The 24,413-nt window shown below is 31.3% G+C and overlaps 3 protein-coding genes across 6 annotated transcripts in view; 2 read left to right on the top strand and 1 right to left on the bottom strand.

Moving 5' to 3' along the window:
• The window catches only part of LOC130451580 (uncharacterized), a 238,042-nt gene that overhangs the window by 7,126 nt on the left and 206,503 nt on the right, over window positions 1–24,413 (bottom strand). The window lies entirely within an intron of this gene.
• Window positions 1,953–14,053, top strand: LOC130451583 (uncharacterized). Its single transcript, XM_056790687.1, has 2 exons — window positions 1,953–2,190; window positions 4,886–14,053. The coding sequence occupies exons 1-2, from the start codon at window positions 2,170–2,172 to the stop codon at window positions 5,561–5,563; spliced, it is 699 nt and encodes a 232-aa protein (XP_056646665.1). The 5' UTR covers window positions 1,953–2,169; the 3' UTR covers window positions 5,564–14,053.
• On the top strand, window positions 17,277–21,651 carry LOC130451582 (uncharacterized). Of its 4 annotated transcripts, none has more exons than XM_056790684.1 (6): window positions 17,315–17,397; window positions 17,456–17,514; window positions 17,659–17,725; window positions 17,886–18,223; window positions 18,933–19,217; window positions 21,225–21,651. In XM_056790684.1, the coding sequence occupies exons 2-5, from the start codon at window positions 17,475–17,477 to the stop codon at window positions 19,184–19,186; spliced, it is 699 nt and encodes a 232-aa protein (XP_056646662.1). In that variant the 5' UTR covers window positions 17,315–17,397; window positions 17,456–17,474; the 3' UTR covers window positions 19,187–19,217; window positions 21,225–21,651. The 4 variants fall into 4 exon arrangements, with proteins under 4 accessions (XP_056646661.1, XP_056646662.1, XP_056646663.1 ...); XM_056790686.1 differs by having other exon boundaries at window positions 17,342–17,397; window positions 17,441–17,514; XM_056790683.1 differs by having other exon boundaries at window positions 17,277–17,397; window positions 18,933–21,651.

Raw genomic sequence — 24,413 nt, 5'->3', positions numbered from 1 at the left:
GTCTTTTTTTAAGTTTAGAATTTTTTGTTATGAACTTTATCAACGTAATATAACAACGGTAAACTTGATGATTTCAAACTAACATTGAATGAATGAAATTACAGCTAAAGTCTGGGAAATATCATAAGACTTTTTTCATAGCATTAACAACACCAAAAAACGTAAACTAAACTTAAGGTTAATAGAGGAACTTGACAACAAAATATTCACGTCACCATTGTATCGAAAGTAACGTTATTTTTTTGTGGTCGAATCTGAATTTTGGAGGTAAATATTTTCTTGAGATTTGAGTATGTATACAATTAATGTGATGACTTTTATCATCGATTCCTTTTGCCCAGAAATTATTATTTTCTTCTCAATGTTCTGTAGTCAGATAGTTTTGGACACGGTGAGTACGAAAATAAAGTTAGGAAACTGATATTTGAATTCCGGTTACGGTGGATTTAAACCACAAGCTTATAAACTTTAAGTTCACATTCCCCATTGCGGGAACAATTGAAGAGCCAAATACCAAATCGATCAAACATCAACTACATCTAAATAGAACATGTTTTCCCAATTTGTAAGTGATCCTTTGAGGTGACAAACCATGTATTTGAAAATAAACTTATTTACAATATAATATCATCTCCAGTATTAAAAAAACTTGTTTTTTGCACTGAATTACACAAAAGCTTCACTTGATAGTGGCATTCTGTGACACAATTTGGATTCTAATAGAATCATTTTCTACTATTGTGTAGAATCATATAGAGTCATATTTTAAAAATTATCAAATTATTTCTTTATTATCAGTACTATTTTTTTTAAGTCATAAGAATTGTATCGACAATTCTCAGCCTTCCATACAGCTGTGTGGTTATACATTTTTTTCATAGTAAACTTCTGTTTTCTATCATGTCTGCCTGAATGCTGTGTGAATACCACTACCGCTCAAAGCCACTATCCTTGTTTAAAAACCCTTCAAATAGTAGCTCTATTTATTACAGTTGCCCCTAATAGAAGCTGAGATCTCTTTGTTTGCCACTCTCTCAGTTTTAGGTGGTTAAAAATATTAGATAAGCAAAATATTGCTTGAAAAAAATTTTTTGGACCCATTGAGCATTTACTCGTGAACATCTTCAGTGATATGAATGTTCTCCCTAGCCGTTGATGCAAGTGATAGACCTTTATCTTGGCCTCAAGCATTTGTTGGATCAGTGTAGTTCTGCACATTTCACATAGTTTATTCTTAAGACAGGTTCTATGGTAGTATTACTTGTACTGCGTCAGTCATTTCATCTACACCTTATTTGCAGATATTGGAAATGTAAAATGTTCTTAATCTTCTGCTCCTTTACTACTTTGTAGACTGGTAGCTGTCTTTCTATGCCTGAATTGAATCAGAAGAATGCTGCAATTTTAATTCTTTTTTTTTCAATTCTTCCCAGATGATTTACAAATTTTATTTCTATTCAATCCTTTCTATTAGTTTCTCGTCACATAAATCTCTCATCCTCAAGCTCTTTCAGATAGTGATGAATCTGAATTTACAATGTAATCATGTATGTCTCCATACTTATCCCCCGATATTTTTTCTGATAACAAAACCCAAAAATATCTATGAATATATTTATAAGAACGAGCACACGGTATCGTTGAAAGAACTCGCGGCTTTGTCAAAAGCACAATATATCCAAAGTATTTTGGAAGGGGCAAAGTAGATATGAATAAATAAATATTTTTTAATAAAAATAAAGTGATTTTTTGTTGTTATATGTTGCGACTTAGATATTTTGTTCTCAATTGCTCAGGACAGAAGGAATTTATTTCATTTAAAGATCAATTCATGAAGTTTTGACAAAATAAACTTATCAGTACCTATTACACGCAACGCCACTGCTCATCTTAGAGGGGAAAGGTAACCGATGGCGACTATAGCGAGGCAAAACTTTTCTGTTATGTGGCTGTGGTCTTTACAGGTGTGGTCAATGAACAACAACCATCCATCGCCGTGCGCTTGTCAGTTGACACAAAAAGTTTATTCGTGGTTTCTGTTTTGTTTGTATTTACACGTTTTTAAACGCAACGCTTACAACATTTGTGAGAAATATAGTTTTCATATAAAGTGCAGTACCTAATTAAGTACCAGTTAAGAAAAACATTGTGAAAACTGTTGATGACTCAATGGGTGACTCTATGGAGGAGGTAAACATGAGTTTAAAAAAAAATCTTTATTGTTTTGTTTTATTTTCATTATTTATCATTATTAGTGATAAAAAACATCTTAGAATGCATTGTTTATGTATTTTCCATTATTATGCACGTACATTCAATTATAATTCATAAATAATAGAGATTGGTGAAGTTTAAATGGACTAAAATGCAATGAGTCAACCTATTATTGTTTCATATTTACCAATTACTCATTTTTATTTCTACGAATTAATCAAATTTGCTGGTGCACCCGTTCCATAACATTTATGGCTGACTGTAGAAAATAATACCTTTCCAAATACTCATAAAACGATTATAAACTTGCACACTTCCATAACTTTTAGGTTGACCCACATAAGATTATCATACAGATAGACGAGCCCTAGGAGCTAATTGGTATATAACGTTTTTTTATTCATTTATTGTGTTATATACTTGTTTGAAAGTACAATAATTTCTAAACAGTTCCGGACTAACCTATTGATATAATTGTAAATTTTGAAAAGACTACAAGTTATTTTATATATGAAAGTGGGATTTGCTTAAAGATATTTCTACTTGGCTTTTTTGTTTCATTTTCAAATCATCTCTTGAATCCAGTGGCTCATTATTGGAAGTTTACAAGAGCGTGCAAGTGGTCTATCGACTTTAATTGATTCTAAGTATTCGTATAATGTTTTTAAAATTACTTACAACAATCCCAGTCAACTATATCGTATAGTCGAAAAAAAACTGCTTTCCGAGATTAGCAATTTTTTTTGTTAAATTCATTTTTTAATATCAATCACACATTTCCATTTCAAATATTGGCCTGTTGGTCTAACGATGGCAGTCATTACGTTAACAAATACGTAAGTAGCTAACTGAAATGTCGAAGTAATGGTGAAAACCACATGATATATTTTTGGGCTAAAAAATATATCGGGATACAGTTTTGGTAATTCTGTTGGTATTTCCATATAAACTACATACTTTTCCAAGAAAATTGTGTTGAGTATCTATTTATCTTAACAAGATAAAGTTTGTCAAAAAACCTCGTTTTTGCGTTCGTCTTTGACGTCACTTGGTGTACTAATTGTATTGTTAAATTCAGTTTTAGTTCGCGTATGTCGGCTTTTCATTATAATTTAAGTAAAATTATATAAAAAATGTGGATGATTCCCAAAAATTATTAAAGAGAAGTTTGAAAATAACAGCCAAAAAACATCAACTCTAGTTAACTCGATTAGAGAAAAATTTCGAAACATTATATAAAAATATAAGGTGTCTCTGTAGGGTCTCCAGAGTCCACCTTTTTCATTAAATAATAAAAAAAGCTTTAGTATTTATAGTATAGCCCATCATATCCTACAGTTTCAACCCAACATTCCGACCTTGGTAAAACCATTCTTTAGGCTTAGATGCAAAAAAATTGTCGCACTGCATTTCGATTCACATTTTTTTGCACTCAAGAATTTCGCCATGGATCTAAACAAATAGTAATCTGAGGGTGCAAGGTCCGGACTAAATACTGGATGTGGTAGTAGCTCAATACCACCAAGATCTTATTCCTGTAACATTCAATGTATGTGGTTAAGCATTGTACATTCGTATCATTTGTCTATATATTATATGCATTATAATTGGACAGCTCGACTATCTGTAATGATTTTGAAAATACAATAAACCTTCATAATTCCACTAAACACACAATAAGACTTTCCGCTCGAATCGACCTCTTTTTTGCGACGGATTCTGGTAATTGTCTTTTGTCTAACCACGGATTTTCCATATTCATATTGTTTGGATAAATTGATTTTTCATAGGAAGTAACAATGACACTGCGTCTTATAAAACTATCATCTTTATTCGGCAGATCATAACTTCCTAACAATCTTCAAGTGTCAGATCTCCACTATTAAAACGATTAAATGAGTCTTTCCCTTCAATTTAATATATTTTCCTTCCTGTTACGGCAGCTTTAAACTTTTATTTTTAATAATGCCTTGACACTACACGTATTTCAAATTTATCGCAATCCAAACTATTTATTAAAAGAACGTACTGCGTCGTTAGTAAACAACAAAGAGAGAATTTTCAAAAGAAACTTTCTATCTTTATAAATTTTAGTATCGTTTTGTTTATTAATGAACAAATAAAAAACCAATATCATCAAAATTTATAACAAAAAATGAAACACAAACGTATAAAGACCTTTGTTTTTGTATTTTCTCATCGAAAACTTTTTAAAAACAAAATGTGAACAAACCAATCAGTACGTCACAAATTTAACCTAAAAGTACGAACACAGATTGAGTACTTGTTTGTTGATTTTCAAAAATATGTACTTAATTTTTTTTCGTAGAAACTCATTACGTATTACAATAATCTCTAATTAAAAAAATTTTGTTTTTTTTCAAGGCCGTTTCTGTTAAACAATTTTTTTCTCGAAACTATGCTATAACCAGTTTTTAAGATATGGCCGACAGCCGTTTATATTTACCCAACCGGTACTTCCTTCCGTCAATTTATCTATTTACGAGTTGCCAATGAATGATCAGGCTGAGAGACAAACTCTCCGGCCCCACTTATACATTTTTTTAATATGAGATTCTTGAAGTAGTAGGAACTACTTGTGATTTGTAACTATAAAAAGTTTACATTTCAATGTTTTTTTATTTGCCTAAGTATCTTTTATAATTTTCAGGTAAAGAAGCGTTCTCTGGCTGGACATGTCGCCATAGGCTTTTTCGTAGTTGCTTTTGTAACAATATTTGTTGCCTTTGCCACTCCAAGCTGGCTAGTGTCAGACTACAGGATAACAGGTGCTCGATTAGATCGTTTGGGGTTATGGGTCCATTGTTTCAGATCACTGCAAGATCCGTACCACCAAGATCAAGCATATAAACGATTTTTTGTCGGCTGCAGGTGGATTTACGATCCCTTTACAACAGGATATGATAAAATACGAGGATTTCTAATACCCGATTTTATGATAGCCACTCAATTCTTTTTTACAATTTGTTTTATATGCATTCTAATTGCAGCCATTATAACATTGATTTACTTTTTATGTTGTGGACCAGATCAACAACATTTCATAATACTCATAATAATCAACTCTTGGATTCTACTGATAGGAGGAATAACGGGGGGTATAGCGGTAATCGTTTTTGCGTCATTGGGAAACAGAAATGGTTGGATGCCTGGCCATGAAAATAATTTCTTTGGCTGGTCATTTGCGTTGGCTTGTATTGGTGTAATTGCGTGTTTGGTAGCTTCGACGCTGTTTTTTGTGGATGGTCATATTCAAAAAAAGAAAAAAAGAAGACTTACAGAATCCCAAAGCAGGTTCGAAATGGAACCTGAACATAAAGGCTGGTAACCATCTTTTTTATTTTAGACGATTGTTCACATTTTATATGACTTTATCATTGTTGAACTTATTATCAACATTAACACTACATTATTCTAGGTTGATACTATTTTTTTAAAGGAAAAAAATATAAACCATATATATATATATATATATATATATATATATATATACGAGGAGTGATCACAAAAAGGTTGACTGAAATCTAAAAACTGTATTATGCCTTCTTCATTCAGTTTTCTTGGACTATTTCTGAAACGTGCAGCTCCTTAATTTCTTATAATCCTTCAATAAATAATTCATAACATTTCCTGGCTTCCTGCTCTATCCAGTATGCTAATTGCACGAGATTCTGTGTTTCTTCACAGACCTACAATAATCATCGCCGATGTTGGTCTAGTCTCGCTTTATGTAATCTATGAGTCTGAGAATATTGTTGACAAACTTTACCGTCATAGTGTGTAACTTTAAATTTCTTTGACGTTGGTAATCTAGGGTGTTTGAGGTACCTTGGCACGAGAGACACGACTCGTACATGATATACGTACTGCTTGGTGATCCGCATATTGAGCCACGCGTTTTCAAATAGGAAACGGTGGCGTTTGGTGTTGATTGGCAGTTCGCGACTAGCTGGCATAAAAAAGTCTGATATTTTTGACAATTGTTGTTATTGAACTTCTGAAAGTTCTGAATCAGAATCGGATGATGCTGAGGAGGAAATATTGTTTTATTCCTTGACGAGGAAGAAATTCAAATCACCTAATAAATCTATTCTAACGAAGAGAAAAAACTGGAAAATTTATAATTACAACTAAAATTAGTGATACTGATTTTGCTAATTATTTCTGAATGAATCGAAACCAGTCTTCTCTCTGTGTTCCCCTACCGCCTCTATTAATTTTTCTTCTGTCATTTTTTCGTAAAAAATTAAGGAAAGACTTGCTAGTCACCAACACATGTGGCAAACTGTGTCCGAACTACAGCGGAGCACGTCTGTGAGCTCGCGCTGCATAGTCAATTTGCGTCAATGTCAATCTTGTAGGTTATAAAACTACGTGCTGTGCAGCGTCACCCCACACATGCTATACGCGTCCCGATTTGTGTCTTACCTTTTATTTTTGAGGACGTGTTGAAGTATCGTCCCCTGTAATGATGTGATCGATGAAATGTTGTCATAACAGCAACACAAAGAAATGTGCACATCAATCGTGTGGCTTTGTTCTTATCGGCTAACGTACGTGGAACCCAGAAGGACAGTATGCTGCACGTTAGCATAACTCAGTCCTGCTCTGACGAAATTTCACGCAAAATTCTCCATAAATCATTTTACATGATCACAAAATCTACGATTTGACTGTGAATATCAGAAGCGGGCATACTACCATAAGCGACCAATATTTGAACGTCTTTTCATTTCATTCTCCCAGAAACGAGTGGAAACTTTTACTACTTACCTGTGCACCAACTGTGCGACAAGTACAAGCATCTGTCTCTACTCTAGGGAAACAAAATTTCTCTACAATAAGTAGTCTTCAGATACAGAGAATTTTAATTTTTTCATGACAATTCCTCGTATATATTTATATAAATACGAAAAATAAATGTGGATTAAAGGACGATACAAATAATTTTGTATTATTGGTAGAACTAATCGGTTTATTAAAATTTTAGAAGTCGTGAAATGTCTTCCAAGCGAATACACGAATTAACGTTTAAAATAAATCAATAGAACTGTGGTGGATTTACTAGAGGAACAAGATGAAAAATTTCTTCAAATCTACCTTGATACTTCTATTTTTCTCGTAGCAAGCCATAGTTCCTCTTTATTTCAAATTGAGCAAAACTGAACGCGGTTGCTTGTCACAAACGAGATACTTGGTTTTGTAATGTCAATTCTGTCTACTTATCTTCACGATTCTTTTCGACAGTTTCTGATTTTCACCCTATAAATTGTTTATAGGGTGTTTATTTATATATACAGAACTATAAACTTTGAACAGTCAATAATATGTTCTTGAAACGAATTTTCGATCAATCATATGAAAACGTAAAATTTAATAGTGATACTATTCACTAAATTTTAGCACGTTTTTCGTTGGATATTTAATTATTGCTATAAAAAATTGGGATTCATAAAAAATATAAATATTAACATTTACTGACTGTAGTTATTTACTTCATAATTGCTATAAAACACCAATGTGGCATGTATAACATACAAGTTTTCATCTACAATATCATTGTATAAATTTACCTTCAATATAATTATTTTAATATTAAAAACAAATAGTGACGAAGTTTACATTTAATTAGACTAATTCCAAAGTCATTTATGCTAAAAATACTTGCGTTAATATCATCAAGGTAGGTTTGAAGAACAAAGACATATCTCGAAACGTTATAAGGGTTACTGATACGACCATACCAAAAATTTGGTAATATATTAGTTGAACTATTATAATTTAGTGTTAATTATTATGTAAAATGTTTCGTCCTTTTAATTTGTTTTTTATGAACTATGATTACAATGAATTAGTTTTAGATTGCGAGTTGAGTAATTGATGACATTAACATCAAAGTCACATGCGACTTCACGTTTAAAGAAATTGACCCTGACTTCCTTATTTTAATTGATGAAATTTAATTTGCGTTTAAACACTTTTTAAACAAAAATTTCAAATTCAATAGCACACTTTGTTCATTTAGTCAAAAAAGTTCATGTGGTAGATACTTTTTCAAAAATTAATTGCTCGGTTTGGCATTTTTTCATAAAAATTCTTTCAACAGTGTGATGGTTAAAATGGTTGCTTTTATTTCACAATTTCTACCAAATACACGAACAATTCAATAATATGTTGTCCATTTTCAAACTATAGATAATTCCTGTGGAAAATGAGAAATTTGAACATTACTTCGACATTAATGTTTTTTTATTTATTAATTATCAAATAATACACAGGATAACTTAGTTTTTTACGTAATAAATAAATTTCCTTCCAAATATTAAACCGCAACTAAAAATACCACTTTAGTGGTATTAGAACGTCTCTTCCGTAAACCTCTACAGCAAAGGCTCCCAAACTTAACCCATGGCTCCCTTTCAGTACAAACATGGCATGGCGGTACATTTTTAATTTCTCTCATAGTTAATTGTTAATATATTATTACATAGCAAACATTGAAAAAGATTGTTGCTACTTTTATAACACACAATTCAAGGTTTCTAACATTTCTCACAGATTGGTCAGTTGCTGACAAAGTTTACCAAGTTCACTTTGTTCTTACAGAGGTCAAGAAATAACAATTCACAAGAGTTGTAATAATACACGATTTACTGACAAAAATTAAACTTGAAATAAACATTAGGAAAACAGAACTAATTTTCTAAAAATCTAAAACATAACTGAACATAAATGAAGTGCCAACTTGAAAAAGATTATACAGAAATTAACAAAGTCCATAATTTTTTGTTTCAATGGGAGGGATGTGCTTGTTTGTCTTTTATAAGTTCATTATACCTAGGAGTAAATTTTGATAGAGCAACCCGAATTTCTTTTTCAATGTTAAGCTTTGTTCTATACTTGGAATTCATCACTGCAACAGCAGAAAAACCACATTCGCAAAGGTAAGAACTGGCAAACGGAATAACAGCACGCAAAGCTTTCTTGCTCAACACTGGAAATTCGTTTTAAATACCACTTCAAAACTCAAACAGGGATTGGGCTTGAAATTTTGGTTTCAAAGACAAGTCCGTTGAAATGTCAATCATCTGTTCTGCTTCTTCATTACTTAAGTGCTCAGGCATTTCAGTTTGAAAAGGGTCGTTTACCCACTGCTGAGCTTTTATTTCATCTTTCGGCAGGTAGTCTTCAAAATAACTCTGTAATTTAGACAAGTGCTGAGTCAATTTTTTTCTTCTTTCAGGGTAAAATTGTTTTCTTGTAGAAACTGGTTTAAAAATGAAAACATCAAACAATCTCCATTCTTCAAACTTTTTTTCCAAAGCATAAGCTTCTTCTTGAATGCCTCAACTTTATTAATCGTTTGAAGAATATCTGTATTGTTCCCCTGCAAAGACTTGTTAAAAATATTCAAATGTCTGTCAGAAACGCCAGATTAAGGGGAAAACTTAGAAAATGTTTGCACATAAAAGGTATGTAAGATAGTTTGAAAATTATTGTCATAATAAAAAAAATCACTTAAATCCATGGATTTGTTGCCGAAAAAAGCTCAATAACTAATCTTATGTCATTTTGATGTTACTAATTCAGAATTTAAACAGTGCGCCAAAGGCGAATTCTTTATTTTCACCATTTTTCATAGCTTTATAATAAATAATTAAAGCGAGGTATTTCTTATGGCACAATTGAAGTACAACTCTTAAAGAAGGGAATAAGCTTTACCATTACTGCAATAACTATTTTTAAAGCAGAAGTGTTTTTAGTTGTAAAATGGATTTTTGCAGTAAATTATTAGGTTACCGAAAATGTATATACACCATTTTGATAGTCGTGAACCTATCGAAATCTGGAAAGTTTCAATTGATGAATATAATTAACAATTTTTCATTGAAAAAAATCGAAATACTCAATTTGCGACATAAAAAATTGACGAAACTTGCTATACATTAGTTTTCTAGGTTTTTTAATACCTACAATTTCTTTTATACGTTGAAATTGATCCCAGCATTAGTTTTTTCGTAAAATAAGAAAAACCATAATTTGACCCTTTATACTGTCATACAATCAATTCGGCCAAAAGTTATTGGCGTACTAAACCAGAAAGAACATGTGGCATCCACATATTAATTTTTTTTGGAAATCATCTTTATTCGAGCAAATTTGACTGGACTATATATTGGGTTTATCAAGTGTTAGCAAAATTGAGTCTGTACTATTATATTAATAATAAACAGCAAAAAACGGCTCTCAGATTTTGCTCTTTCACTTGCTCCAAGTATTCGGTAACAATTCTGGTGATATGTTGACGAGTATTATCCTGCATCAAAATATATTGGACACCAATAAATAGAGCAAATGAGATCTCACCATCTATGAGTACTTTCTCGGTGTACTTCCGAGCAGCCCGAGCCCCATTAATGAAAATCAATAGAAATTTATTCTACCCCAAATCATAACTGATTTTATTTTGAATGAAGTGATTCGCGAAGAGTACATTGATTAAATCGCTTCCCTGATAGTCGCACACACACCCTCTCGATCCTTTTAGTGGTATTTACTTAATCGATACTCATTCGTGAATAAAATAGTTTCCTGTTGTTCTACAGTCCAATGAGAATGCTGATCGGCGAATAATCGCCTCTCTCTATGAAGCCTTTCTAGGAGTTGGAGCCGTGTCGCGGGTCGCCTTGATACAATTCCATGATCCCTCATTTTCGCGCCACTTCAAGTCTCTCTGGAACCTCAAGAGCCGTTAAATGTCGGTCTCTCAATACCGACAGCGTGATAAATGTATTTTAGATTCTGGTCTTCTCTTGCCAAGGCATCATCTCCGGATAAACCTACATTCGTAAGAACCATTATTGTGGATCGAGTTAAAAAAAGACATATCTATTAATAACTTTTTTAATAAATTAAAGATATGTAAATGTGCGATAGCTGAAAGTTCAAATTCCGAAAGGTAAATCAACTTCAAGACAAAAAAATCTGTCTTTTCTAATGGTCTATTATTCCTGAAGAGATTAGTTCAATAGACTTATATCCAGTACATTCTCTGTTATAACCAAATTATCCACAAAAACACATTACTGACAATTAGCTGTTAATTCGAAAAATATGAAGTGTCCGGTTTTTTGCTGTCGAGTTAATATAACCAACAAAAAAGCAAGTACCAGGTTTCCCAAATCCAAGGCTTATAATTGTTGTGTTAATCCATGCATCTCCAATAACTACCAAAAAGGCGTCAGTGACGTTTACACTCAACGTGTTTAGGTTAGATGGATATAAAATTGCCTTTAGCATCTGTCGTTTTCGTTAGATAGAACACAAAGACACCCTGTATATTTATTTATTCATGGTTAACATTGAATATATAAGCAATTGAGACAAATATTTCCCAATATTTTTCCCCAATATTCCCCAATTGAAACAAATAATTTTATTGGGAAAATATTTTCGATATATTTGAATAGACCAAAATTTTATATATGAAATTTTTAATTATATAACACTATATTATATAAGAATTTTGTTTTCCAAAAATCGATTATATTCATCAATGTAATCTCCTTCAAGACCAATACAATCATATCAACGCTTCTCTAACTTCTCGATGCCTTACTTGTAGAAGGATTTGACTTTTGCCTCAAAATAAGCTTCAGTTTCAGCAAATGCTTCTTCATTTGAGCTGAATTTTTTACCGATATCCAAACGGTGGATTTTGAAGCAATTTCAAAGTGTAATTCGTTCAATTTAACCATCGTTGCCATCGACTTGTGAATCGGTGCATTATCTTGGTGAAACAGTGGTTTTTTCTACGACGTATGAGGCCGTCCAACAACTCTATATACTATTGGCTATTGATTGTATCTCCCTTTTGGAGATAGTCGATAAACAATATTCCATGCGCATCCCAAAATACTGAAGCCATAACCTTCCCAGCTGACTGCCTTTGAACGCTTCGGACGTGGTTCACCGGCTGCAGTCCACTCAGATGATGATCGTTTTGATTCGCCATTGCGACGCAAAAAACCTGATTTATTACGTGTAAACATGGTCAAACACTGCTCTATCTCAAGCAATTTCATTTTATTATTAGATATAACCAATCTGTGGACTTTTTTGATGTTTTCTGGAGTAGCCACCTCAATTGGACGTCCAGAACGTTCATCATCGGTGACTGTACGACCACGTTTAAATTTAACAAACCAATAGCATGGTTCTTTTCGATTGAGTTGAGCTTAGAAAGTTTTTTTTTTTCATCGAGAAGCAATGTTAAATTAATACACGAAATTGTTTTGAAAATAACAAAAGTAGCTTCACTTAAATGGCTCAATTTCACACATGGTCTTGTCTTATGTATAATAGATGTATATAAAAAATCGTAGCTTCCAAAAATGGCCAACAATATTAGTTATTGATATTGTTAACAACGCTTTTCGATTTTTGATTGCCTATTTAAAATAAGGAAGAAGCGTGATTCAAGTTCGAATGAGAACTGTGGTTTTAAAACATTAAGCTACTATTGAGATTAAGAAATAATATCCTTTATTTTTAGGATTGTATAGATGTCATTGGATAGATTTAAAATATAAATTAACAATGAGAATTGTACCCAATAAAATAATGAGTACATCTTATGATCAAATGTTGAACTGCCTTTTATAATATGTATTTTATAATGTACCTACATGATCATTCCTCCTTATATAGAATCTCCATTTTGATGTTTAGTTTATAATTAGCTTATAAAGTTGAATTAAAAATTCAAAAATTATTTGGTAATGGAAGTTAATAACAAAAATAAATTTACTCTCTGCCTTTTGGAGTATTCTACAATATTACTTATTCTCCGTCCAGTTGTATTAGATATAGCATTTCCATTTTGACATTATTATTTTTACTTTGTAATAAGACTAAAGGAATTGTAATATAGTGCCTTTGTAATTGAAACTCACTAAATTAACGTTCAAATAATGTTTGTAAATGTAAATTAATTGTATTACTGTTTGAAAATGTTATTCGATTTTAATTTAAAGTTTATAGATTCATCTAAATGGAAATTTCAACTAAGCACTAGTTTATATTTTTAAAACGTCAAGTGTGGCCAAAGGAAAGGTTTGTTAGTTATATTAGCTTAAATAAATCATGTTTTTCCGATAAAATGTTTAAAAGGACATTTACTATCTCGACATATTCAAATTTCTATTGTTTTTACAATTTTTTTCGTTTTAAATTTTTCAATTCGCCCCCTCACAATTAATAAACAAAGACAGGAATCATTCCTATAACTATTTTTGTTTAATTGAAAACCAAAATAGAATGATGACAAAAACTGTGAAATTTGAAATCAATTTATATCTAATTTTATTAGCTTGACGTGTTTGACGGTTGCATTCAAAGCATTGTTATTGAAAAAAAAAATTGCTTTATTCCTCGAAAACATTTTTGGAATCTCGTGTACTGTTCTCCTTTTGTCTTAAACATTTCACTTTCTATACAATTAATTCTTCACAAACTAAATTCAATCCTCCCATTGAAAAAACTTCTATTGCTGTGTTTTCATTGTTCACACGTTTCAGAATTTCATATTGTAGTCTATAAACTGTAAATTAGAATTGTAGTATATAATTCACATATTATTTTTATAGATAATATTTAATTTTGATGTTTTAGTTGTTTACTTCAAGAAGATTGTTATAATCAAAAAAATAAATTGTTTTGTTCCCACAATTTATGGATTCAACGAGTTATATACTTCATTTTTGTATGGTTTTGATTGTTAATTATCTTGTACTTTTGTAAATAAAGTTTTTTACTGTCATTACTCTCAATGCTTCAAAATTTCAAATACACCTTTTTATAAATAACTGAAAGTAATAATCCGTTGTTATGTTAGACATAATCGATACTGTGCATAAGCTGATTAAGAGTAAGATCGCCATCAGCCAATTCTAAATGGTACCTACATGTCTATATTTCACTTAAGCCCCCAATGCCAACATGGTTTTAGCATTGATTAAATTAAAAAGTAAAAAATAATTCTTGGTCTAAAGAAATTACTGATGAGAAAATTAATCTCACCATTATAAAAGCGTCGGCTGCTTTGTCTGACACTTTTGAAGTAACTTTGCGTATTGTAACAAATAGATTATTCGTCGCGTAGGACATCCCTTTCCATTATTTATCTCTTTCCCTATTTTCCTAATAAGCTCGAAATGGCTCTCTGCGGTAAGATGGATGGTATTGTGGGTCTTTTTTGTACGTGACTCACTAAGTAGGTCTTATCTTTCCTTCATTTTCCATTTCCCCATTGATCTAATTCGCTCAAAATGGCGATATCGAAATTTAGGACTCGATATCCCGTGTTATAATTTTTTATTAGTTTCATTTCGACTCGCAGCTATAATTTAGTTTTTAGTATAATTCACTCTAAAAACATCTTTCTCAGTGTTTTGAAACTAAAATTTATTTTTTACTTTTTAGCATAACTAACTCTAGAAGCGTGTTTCCATGTTTTATTTTTTACTTTATAGTTGAAATTACTGTTTTAAACCCAGATGTGTTGATGGTTGTAAATCTGGGACTGCGCGCTTACGTAGATCGTCCACGAGCCACTTTCTTAATCTCAAAGGATACAAAAAGAGCTTTATGATTCCTGGCGAATATAATCAGAAATTTTGATCGAATTATTGCATTGTCGCCAGTCGATAGTTATACGAGTATGTGGAAGGTTGTGATAAAATTCAATTCAACTTTGATTCCCGTCACTTTATTGTAGCATTTTTAAAAAGACAAACGCATTTTCACTGCAACGCCAAGTTCGGGATTGTAAAAATGAATCTTTTCGTCTCTGTGGTTAGAATGGCCGCCATGCTTTGAAAAAAATCCGGCGTTGACCCATCAATATTTTATGGGAATGGGCACTACGCGATCGAGGCGAGACTATCGAAAATAATCGATCAATCCAAAATAATCGATAAATCGGAAATAATCGATTAATCGAAGATAATTAATTTTCGATTATTCTAAAATCGGAAATAAAGCTTCAAAAGAACGATTGTGGTTTGATTCCTACAAAAAACAAGATAAAGAGCGAGTATACCACTAGGAACATACAGAAGACATTATGGTTTGATTCCCAATAAAAACAAACCATATAATGAACCTACAGAAGATATTTGGTTAGTAAGATTCTGATATTGAATTATGTTGAAATAATAATTCAGAAAATAAATTTTTTAATCGTTAAATTGATTATTATATTATTTTAACGACTGTACGAAAAATAGTGTGTATGCCAAAGCCGCGAAACTTTTTAACGATCTCAAGATTATCTTATCGATATTTTTATATTTGCCGATTAATCGATCTTTTTCGATTATTTGATTATTTTCGATTATTCGATTACCGATTATTTTTAAAAATATATATCCATTAGCGATTATTTTTAAAAATATATATCGATTAATCGATTATTTTGCCCACCCCTAGTTGAGGTAAGTGACATCAACTATAACATAGAGAGAACGTTCACTGCGTTACGACCACCAAGGCTTAGGTAGATCGATACAAAGACTGTAACAAACCTTGTGAGCGTTAAAGAAAATTCCTAATTAAATGGAAAAATCCTAAAAAAGCAAAAGAACCGATTCTTTCTTAGTAATGAATACGTGGCTCAAGTATAACTTCAGTAATCCACATTAAAAACTTCCATTACCTCTATCTAAATAAAATTTCGAAAATTCACTTCTCATTTTTCAATTAACAAATGACAAATGATTAAATTTCACTTTAGCTGGGTGAGAATAATATAAGCATTTTTTCATCAACTTTAAGAATTAAACTCCACGATTCCATACTTATTCTGATATGCCTCTATGCTTATTCATAATCAAGTGATCAATATTCTTCTGATTTTTTAAGTGTCCTACGTTTAGGAATCAGATGAGGTTACAAAATTTCTTCAATGTATCGATGTGCATCAGAATGCCCAACATAAAGACTAAAGGTGATCTTGAGTCATAAGTAAAGCCATCCCCTACCGTAATTCCTCCAGTGTGATATACATGCCCATCAACAAGAAGTTGAGGCTTCCGACGTCGCCTCGTCTATTTCTCATCATCACTCGACTATAATAGATTTTTAGACAGAACCGGAATTCGTCGATTCGATATCTGATTGAACGTTAGTCGTTCTTGGTACCATTGAAGTAGATTTCTTCGATGTTCAATGGAGGTAAAATTAACTGGGGTTGTACAAAAAAAAGCCCAAACTGTCTTATCAGACTATAAATATTTCACTTTCCAAAAAACCATTTCATATTCTGCAAATCTCTGAGATGCTATTTACTTGATGATGAGAAACGATCTCTTAGAGCTTATAACATTAGGCGACGATTTAACTCCTCGTTGTTCTGCCTAGTCGTCTTGTTCTGGCTCATTACTATTAATTTAACCTTCATGTACGATTTGGCCTACTTTATAAATTCATAAATATTAGAATATAAGATTATAAATGTTTATTTTTCGAAAAATAGCTAGAGTTAACTGAGACATTAAAAACCTGGACGTCTCAGAAACTAAGTTATGCTACTGGCATGACGTGTTTTGTGTCAGTCGGTAATATTTGCATAGTCCAAGTTAGTCATCGTTGGTTTTTAAACAAAGAACTATTAACTAAAGATGTTTAATCTGGAAACTAAAGTGAGGTGGTGAAAATCTGTTAGGGCGTAAAATTTTAAGGTGGAGGAAATACAACAGAAAACACCGAAAAAGTTTTCAATATGTACACTGCAATGAAATGTGTAACTGTAAATGTGTAGGGAAATATAAAATACCCAATTTACATGGAAAATAATGAAAATCGACCAAAATAACGGAGCAAACGCTTATATGCATTTAATAATTTTTTTCTAAAGAATATGGCTCTATGATAGGAAAAAGCAAATATTTATATTTTTCAGTGTAGCGAGTTTTAGCTCTTTAGCAGTATTTTACGTCAAATGACGTTACGATTTTGAAACCTATTCCTTTTCGAGTTGCTTCTTGTGTGGTTGTATTTCTCTGTTTCAAATGTCAAAGTTAACTCGGCCAGAAGAAGATTTGTCATATGTCGGTTCTTCAAACAGTCTTTAATTTAGACAAACACAAAGGGCGTGGAGTGGTGAGTAATTTTTAATTAAGTAAAAATTATTGTTTGGAATTAGATTTCTTCCTTTTAGATTTTATGAGTGATCAATAATGAGGGAGGATCCAAAAAATAATTACCCAAAGGCTTCAAGTAAGTGTAACTGTTGTGTTCGAATTCCTAATTTTAACATCTGTCAATCGTATTTATTAACATAAACTAAAAATGCACTTCTTACTAAAAATACAAAAAAATGTTATATAGGTTGAATAATATAATGTGCTATTTTCTTTTTAGAACATCTAGTTAATGGAGCTCTTCTTACATACATTGGAGGGATGTTTCTTATGATTGCTTTTTGTAGGTATGTGTAGAAAATTATTTACATTTGAACTGTCAAATATTTATAGTTCAATTTGAAAAATGTGTTGCTCTTGAGGCTACCATTTATTTAGAATATATGTAATGGATTTATTACCAGGTTTAAAAGTGAAATAGATCTTAATGTATTGCTTCATTTTCAGTCCATACTGGGTGAAATCATTTGATGACACATTCTCTGAATTCAAGCATATGGGTTTATGGGAATACTGCTTTGATGGTTTTCGCTATCCTTACTACCAATTTGATCATCTGTTTGATGGTTGTCATCATGTATTCAGTCAAGAATTTTATGTTATCAGGGAGTGGTTATTGCCTGTATGGTTGATGACGGTTCAAGCGTTTGTCACCATAGCATTTTTACTGAGCTTTGGTGCTCAAGTTGTTATGGCGTTTCAGTTAGTAAGATGGCCTCTGCATTTTATTTTACAAAGAGAGTACATATTATCAGCGATTAATTTTGTGGCTGTATCAGTTGTGAGTAAGTATCACATTTTCTTTGATTTTCAAGTAATTGCTTAAATTAACAATTGTATACATAATTATTGGAAAACCTTTATCTATAAAATTATATAAATATAAACTTGAAACTACTTTTCTAAGAATATTGATACTACTTCTATACATGAGGTTATCTTATTTGAACAAATCATGGATATATGCTGTAAACTATTATTACAGCCAGAATAATTGAATACCTTCATAAAGAATGCATTAGAAAAATATAAGGCAGTATTTTGTGATATTCAGGCACTTATTAACAATCTAAGATAATAAGTCACAGAAAATGGACTAAGAACTACTGAAAAAGATTATATAACATCAAAATAACACAGGAAACCATAGAATTATAAATATATAAAGACAGATCATTAATATAAAATACTTTTCATTTATTCTTGGGGGAATCGTAAGAAACAGTGAAATATTTATTACAGGAACCATATTTGCTAATAACACCAATGTATTAAGTTTCCAGCTAACTTAATTCTGATGACAAGAACATGCAGTGAGTTCTAGAATAAAATTTTGGAGGGTTTAGACTCAGCAAAAATAATATTTTTCAAAATATGAATGAATTTTAATTCATACTTTGTTTTGTATATTTAGAAGAAAATAATGAGTAGGAGAGTTTTCAAAGTATAGCTGTTCTATAATTTGGATATATTTTGTTTTTTTTTCTGTTTTAGCTGTATTTATGTTTTTGGCAATTGCTATATTTGGAGCATCACATGTCAGAAGAGATTGGCTAATGTATCCAAATTTCAATTACCTATGTTGGTCATATGGCATGGCATGTTTGTCTTTCTTTTTTCATGGTTTTGCTGCTTACTTCATGTACAAAGAAGCATATTTCAGTTATGAAAGAAGAAGAGAATCTAAAAATTTGATCATGCAGATGCAGCCAAATCCTCAGCATCGGTTGGGATGGAATGTTTCATAAAGAATTTACTAAAGTCAAAAGTTATAATTTAGTAGGTATATCTAAATGAATGGAAAATTTCTTTAGTTTCATCAACAGACTTTTTTCTGATAAAGTATCTACCTTTTAACACTTACTGGCCATTATTTTAGTTTTATGCTACATTATTTTATGAAATACTATCAATAGTATGTTTTATTTTTGTTATTCTTAAGTAACATCTCTAACAAGAAAAAAAGATGATATTTACTTGTACTACAAATTCTCGGGCTAAAAATAACTTACATCAGAGTACAAATGTGTTACACTTTTCTACAATTGCTAATCACAAATTGATTTTTTAAGAGTGGTTGGATACATTATGAAATGAAAATTGACATTGACAGAAAACCAAATATTTTGGAAATCAAAAACTTCCAAAAACATCGATTTGTAGCCTGAACTGTTAAATATTTTGATATTTTCTTAAATATCTAAATTTAAAATTGGAAAAATCCTAGTATCTCTAGGAGTGACAGTAAAAAATGGAAACAGATCTAACCAGTTGTTATTTTTCCATTTCTAGAGTAAATATTGTAACAATTATACAAATTAAATTGATAGTATTTGTTATACTGACACAACCAATGGTTATTTGAAAATAACAATGTAAATTAATTGATGATTACTTGGTTTACTTCTTATAATAATTATTGATGAAATCTAAATTGATATAAGTGCCTCTATACCATGGTATAATAGTTTTAGAAAACACATAACAGGTAAACATAATACATATTTAATTTTTCTGTTCCTGTCTATATTTTGCTATTTTTTGAATTGTTAAATGAAAATTTATTTAGTTTCTGTTCTCATTTTTATTGTTACATTGAAATAAATATTAATTTTTTAGCTACTTAATGTGTTGTTAAAACTTGTTATTTTTTTATTATTGATAAATACCTATAACACTTGTGCCTATGTATTCAACAATCGCTGAAGCATTTCTGTTAGGAAATAAATATAGTTACGGCCTTAAGATTTCAGTGATATTTTTCTTGATCACTCTATTTTAGATTTTTATATTAAAGCACAATATTATCTATAAACGCACATATATGATATAATTTAAGTTTTTTATTTATAAAGCTGAATTATTCTAATTCTAAGGAATCTCAGAACCTAAGCCTAAGAAAATGACATTTTTGGTACATATTTTTCTCACATCCTAAAACATTACACAGGCCTACAATGATTTTGGTGCCGTTAAAAGTAAAACAGATTTCAAATACGTTCGGTACCCTGATAAAAATTGATACTTACTTTTTTAATGCTACATGCAGTTTTCGAGATTTCGCAAGGGTAAATAAATCAAAAAACATTTAATAAATTTATAAAAAAAAACAAATTAAATTACTCATTATTTTACAGGTTAGAAGCACCTCTTTTTAGATTTTCTCCGGTTGATGTCTTCAGGACATTCCCGTATAATACTCCAGTAACAGTAATCTGCCATCATATGCTCATCCCAGCGACCTTGGTATCTATCTTCCATCTATCTTCTCCTTGTTCTTCGTTATACGCTCCAAGATTTTCAGGAAACTTGTCTAAATGATTGTCCAGATAGTGTACTTTTATTCTCATATTACATCCAACATTTTTAAAACGAATTAAGAGCTTATGAACTAATTCTTTGTAATTCTACAACACCAAAATAACAGCTGTCATCAATGTGATTTTTCGTTTCTGTCCAAATCACGGCACACTATACTTTAAATGATTACGTTTACCGTTTGCCCACTGTCTTAAATGTTCACTACACAACTTGCACACAATGTTTGGAACCCACGGTTTGTCCAGAGCTTTCATCTCTATATTAAAATAATCAACGTATGTCTTTTTCACTGCATCTGTTAAAGGTTTTCTAAACTTTTTTACTACATATTTACCACAAATATAACAAAATGTATTTGGATTATTTACACAACACCTTCTCGACGACGGCATATCGATATTATCATTTAAAAAAAGAAATTAATTAACTACAATGACATTAAGTATAATAAAATACATTTTTTAGGTTATGATCGATCGATACAAACCTGAACGTAGCTTCGCGATTTTGAAAGCTTACCACGACGTCTTGCGGACTAATTAACCAAATTATAGCAGAATTAGCGGCATCAAACAAAATTTTTTTTGTAGACCTGTGTTATTATTGTAATGGTTATTGTTATAAATTTCATACAATGCAATTTTTTTGGTTTTTACTAAGTTAATTCACGTTTTACGACAAAAGACAATGGAGTAAGAATAGTTTTTAAAATTATTGAAAAACCAAATTAATATTCCATAGTTATAGTTTTAGAAAAACTTGTGGTTTTGAACCATGATTATCGTTCACAAATGAGTGTCTTATATGCATCCGTCCAATATGTGTTTTATATTTTGTATGAATACTGTAGTTCAATAAATCTTTTGGGACACATTTTTATTGTTTTTTTTTCTGTAGTATCAATTGGTAATATGGGTATTTGTATTTTTTTCTAAACAACATATTTCTGTAAAACAAGCTTTTCTAGTTGATTTTGAGAAGGAGAGAAGTTCTCAAAGAAAAAGCCACATTCTTCTACGGTAAAATAATTGAGAAATATGATTTCCCAGCCAGTGAAGGATGGCTTGAAAAATTCAAAAAGCGTTTTGGAATTCGTCTGCTAGGTATGACGGGCGAAAAACACTTGAGCTCTTGAGATGATTATAATCGAGATGAAGTGTCTGCTGTTCATGTAGTTATCCATTATGCTGCAATGGGTGCTTTTGCTACTTCCATAAGGGGCAAAAGAAAATTATGTTTCCGCAAATGATATTGTTGTTTTAAAGAGGCTTCAAGAGATGTGTTGAAATGCCGTTTCAAGCCAAGAAGCAAAAGAAAATTGATAGTTTCTTTAGTCCAATGGAATAGTCCACCGGAACTGTAGGTTGAACTTGGTATGTTCACGTTTCTGTTTACAATAGGCAGAGCATTAGATGATTATTATTATTCTTAAAAGACTGTTTTTGTCTGTAATATGTATTTTTTACTTAAAACTTAAAAATAAAACTCGACTCATTTTGTAGTTTTTTGTATTTTTACTATCATTTTCCAGTAATCCGGAGTTTGTCACTAATTCGGTACAACCCTAGTGTGATATCTGCTGGATTAACAACAGTCTACTGTATGATAATATTTGGTTCCTACAGTACTAATCTAAATTTAAAATTACGCGGACGAAACAAAGGGAATATTGTTTGTATATCTGTTAAAGGTATTATTTACTGGTTAATCTCGAAATGGCTTTTGATTTTAAATTAATAGTTATGTTAAGAGTGGAATTATTGCCACGGACCATGAATTCTAGAGAAACGTTGTCTCACTATCAATTTGTTTTAAAGATAAAATATGTATTTATTTATACAACATATATAAAAGAACTGTACCTTACTGGGTGAGACAATTGATATTTATTTCAAAAGTCTTAGTACCGTTGAGATACCACAAATACATATAAACGTAGAAAAATTTATAGTTATTTTGTCTTGGTAAAATAGCTCATGGGTATTTAAAGCGACTATATCTATATAACTATTTTTTGCTCTTTTGTATATACTTTTGGAATTACAATATCACAACTTAAACACTCAAAATTGATAAATGAAAAACAGTATTTACATATTCCCACTAGTCTTTGGTTAGTCTACTGGGAATCCAGTAGAATGGTTTTTTTAATTTATCTCGATGTACATTGGTATTGAGCTGGTTCTAACGATTTCACAAGGATATTCCTGTATATGCTTTAGAAATTGGAGACATATTTCATTAGTAACTTTTATGGTGTTTTTTTTCCTATCAAAGGCATCTTTTGTAAATAATTCATAATGCAAACTTTGATTTCGATAGTCAAGACAATTGACTTCATTTTGTTCCATTGAAACTATGACCCTAAGATATAATGTTCAGTTTTTGGTACAGGAAAAAGGCATAGGGATCTAATGATTATTGACTGAGACATGATTACACTGTTTATCACCAAAAAATTGCATAGTCTGAGCTGAAGCAGCCAACAAAAGCAGTTTTGCCACAAATCAAGGCATTGCTATCGTATTGTTTCATGAAAAGTGTGTGTTCTGGACCAAAGAAAATAGTAAGGAAAACTTCCTCGTTTTACGGTGTTAGCTTCGCTTTTTATTAGGATGATTATGCTTAGTATTCGATGTCATACTCATACGATACACATATTTGGCTACCCAAAATATTCGAAAAAAAATTTATGTGTATGAGTCAACCAGGAAGCCATATGGGTATAGAAATTTTATTCATAGATTTCCAGCTAGCCTAATAATAAATAAAAGGGCGAGAGAGAAATATCCATTATCAGCAACACTTTTTATTTTGTTCTTCGACTATGTAACAAGACATCTCAAAGAATAAAATAAAAACAGAGGGGGTCAAGTATCAGTACGCTGACGATATAGCTATAGTAGCAAAGAATCAAAATGTAACGGAAAAAATGTTGGGAAAATTATTGAACGAAGGCCACTAAATTGGTCTAAAGATCAGTACCAAAAAGACGAAGTATATGAAATGTAGCGAGGAGAAAGACGAGTCAAAGTAAAAATTGGAAGATGTGAGTTTAAACTGGTGAAGAAATTCCAGTACCTAGGTGTAGGAGATAGAATAGAAGACAAGCAGCGAATGGACCTAGAGTATTATTAAGGTACTGAAAAGAGAAAATGACCTATACAGAAGAATAAGTGAAGAAATAAAAGAAGAAAAATTAAAAAATCAAGAGTAAGATGGATGGGAGATATATGGAGCTAGACTATAAGCTGTGAAAAGAGTTATGTTGGAGTGAACGCAGAGTGGGAGAGGAAGACCAAGGTCGAGAAGATTCGATGAGGTGGAGATGAATTTGGAAAGAATGGGAGTGAGGGATTAGAAATAATGGCAGATAAGCAGAAATGGAAAGAGTTGGTGAAGAAGCCAAAGTTGTAAGAATATGGCACGATACCTTCTCTGAAAAGGTGGCTGTGGAGTTTGAAAGAGCTGCTAAGTTCCATATAAGGGATGTTATACCATTATATATATATGAGTCAACTGATATATCGACATAACTAGCATTTTAACCCATAGCGAAGAAAAACAAGAGATGAACCAAAGTTTATCCTAGATGTACATAGTAGAGATTTTTTCCAGTAAGCATCTTGATTGTAACAATAAATTTAAAGAAGG

This window comes from Diorhabda sublineata, chromosome X (genome assembly GCF_026230105.1).
Source record: "Diorhabda sublineata isolate icDioSubl1.1 chromosome X, icDioSubl1.1, whole genome shotgun sequence".
Classification (NCBI taxonomy): Eukaryota; Metazoa; Arthropoda; class Insecta; order Coleoptera; family Chrysomelidae; genus Diorhabda; species Diorhabda sublineata.
The sequence above is the reverse complement of the archived record's forward strand: the minus strand, read 5'-3'. Positions and strand labels throughout refer to the sequence as shown.

What these genes read in the sequence shown, in the direction of transcription:
- LOC130451583 (XM_056790687.1), top strand. Translation starts at nt 2,170, where the DNA reads ATGGGTGACTCTATGGAGGAG. An exon ending in TGGGTGACTCTATGGAGGAG is followed by an intron (nt 2,191 to 4,885) that starts GTAAACATGAGT and finishes TATAATTTTCAG; the next exon opens with GTAAAGAAGCGTTCTCTGGC.
- LOC130451582 (XM_056790683.1), top strand. Translation starts at nt 17,475, where the DNA reads ATGAGGGAGGATCCAAAAAATAATTACCCAAAGGCTTCAA. An exon ending in TAATTACCCAAAGGCTTCAA is followed by an intron (nt 17,515 to 17,658) that starts GTAAGTGTAACT and finishes TTTTCTTTTTAG; the next exon opens with AACATCTAGTTAATGGAGCT. An exon ending in TGTGGCTGTATCAGTTGTGA is followed by an intron (nt 18,224 to 18,932) that starts GTAAGTATCACA and finishes TTTCTGTTTTAG; the next exon opens with CTGTATTTATGTTTTTGGCA.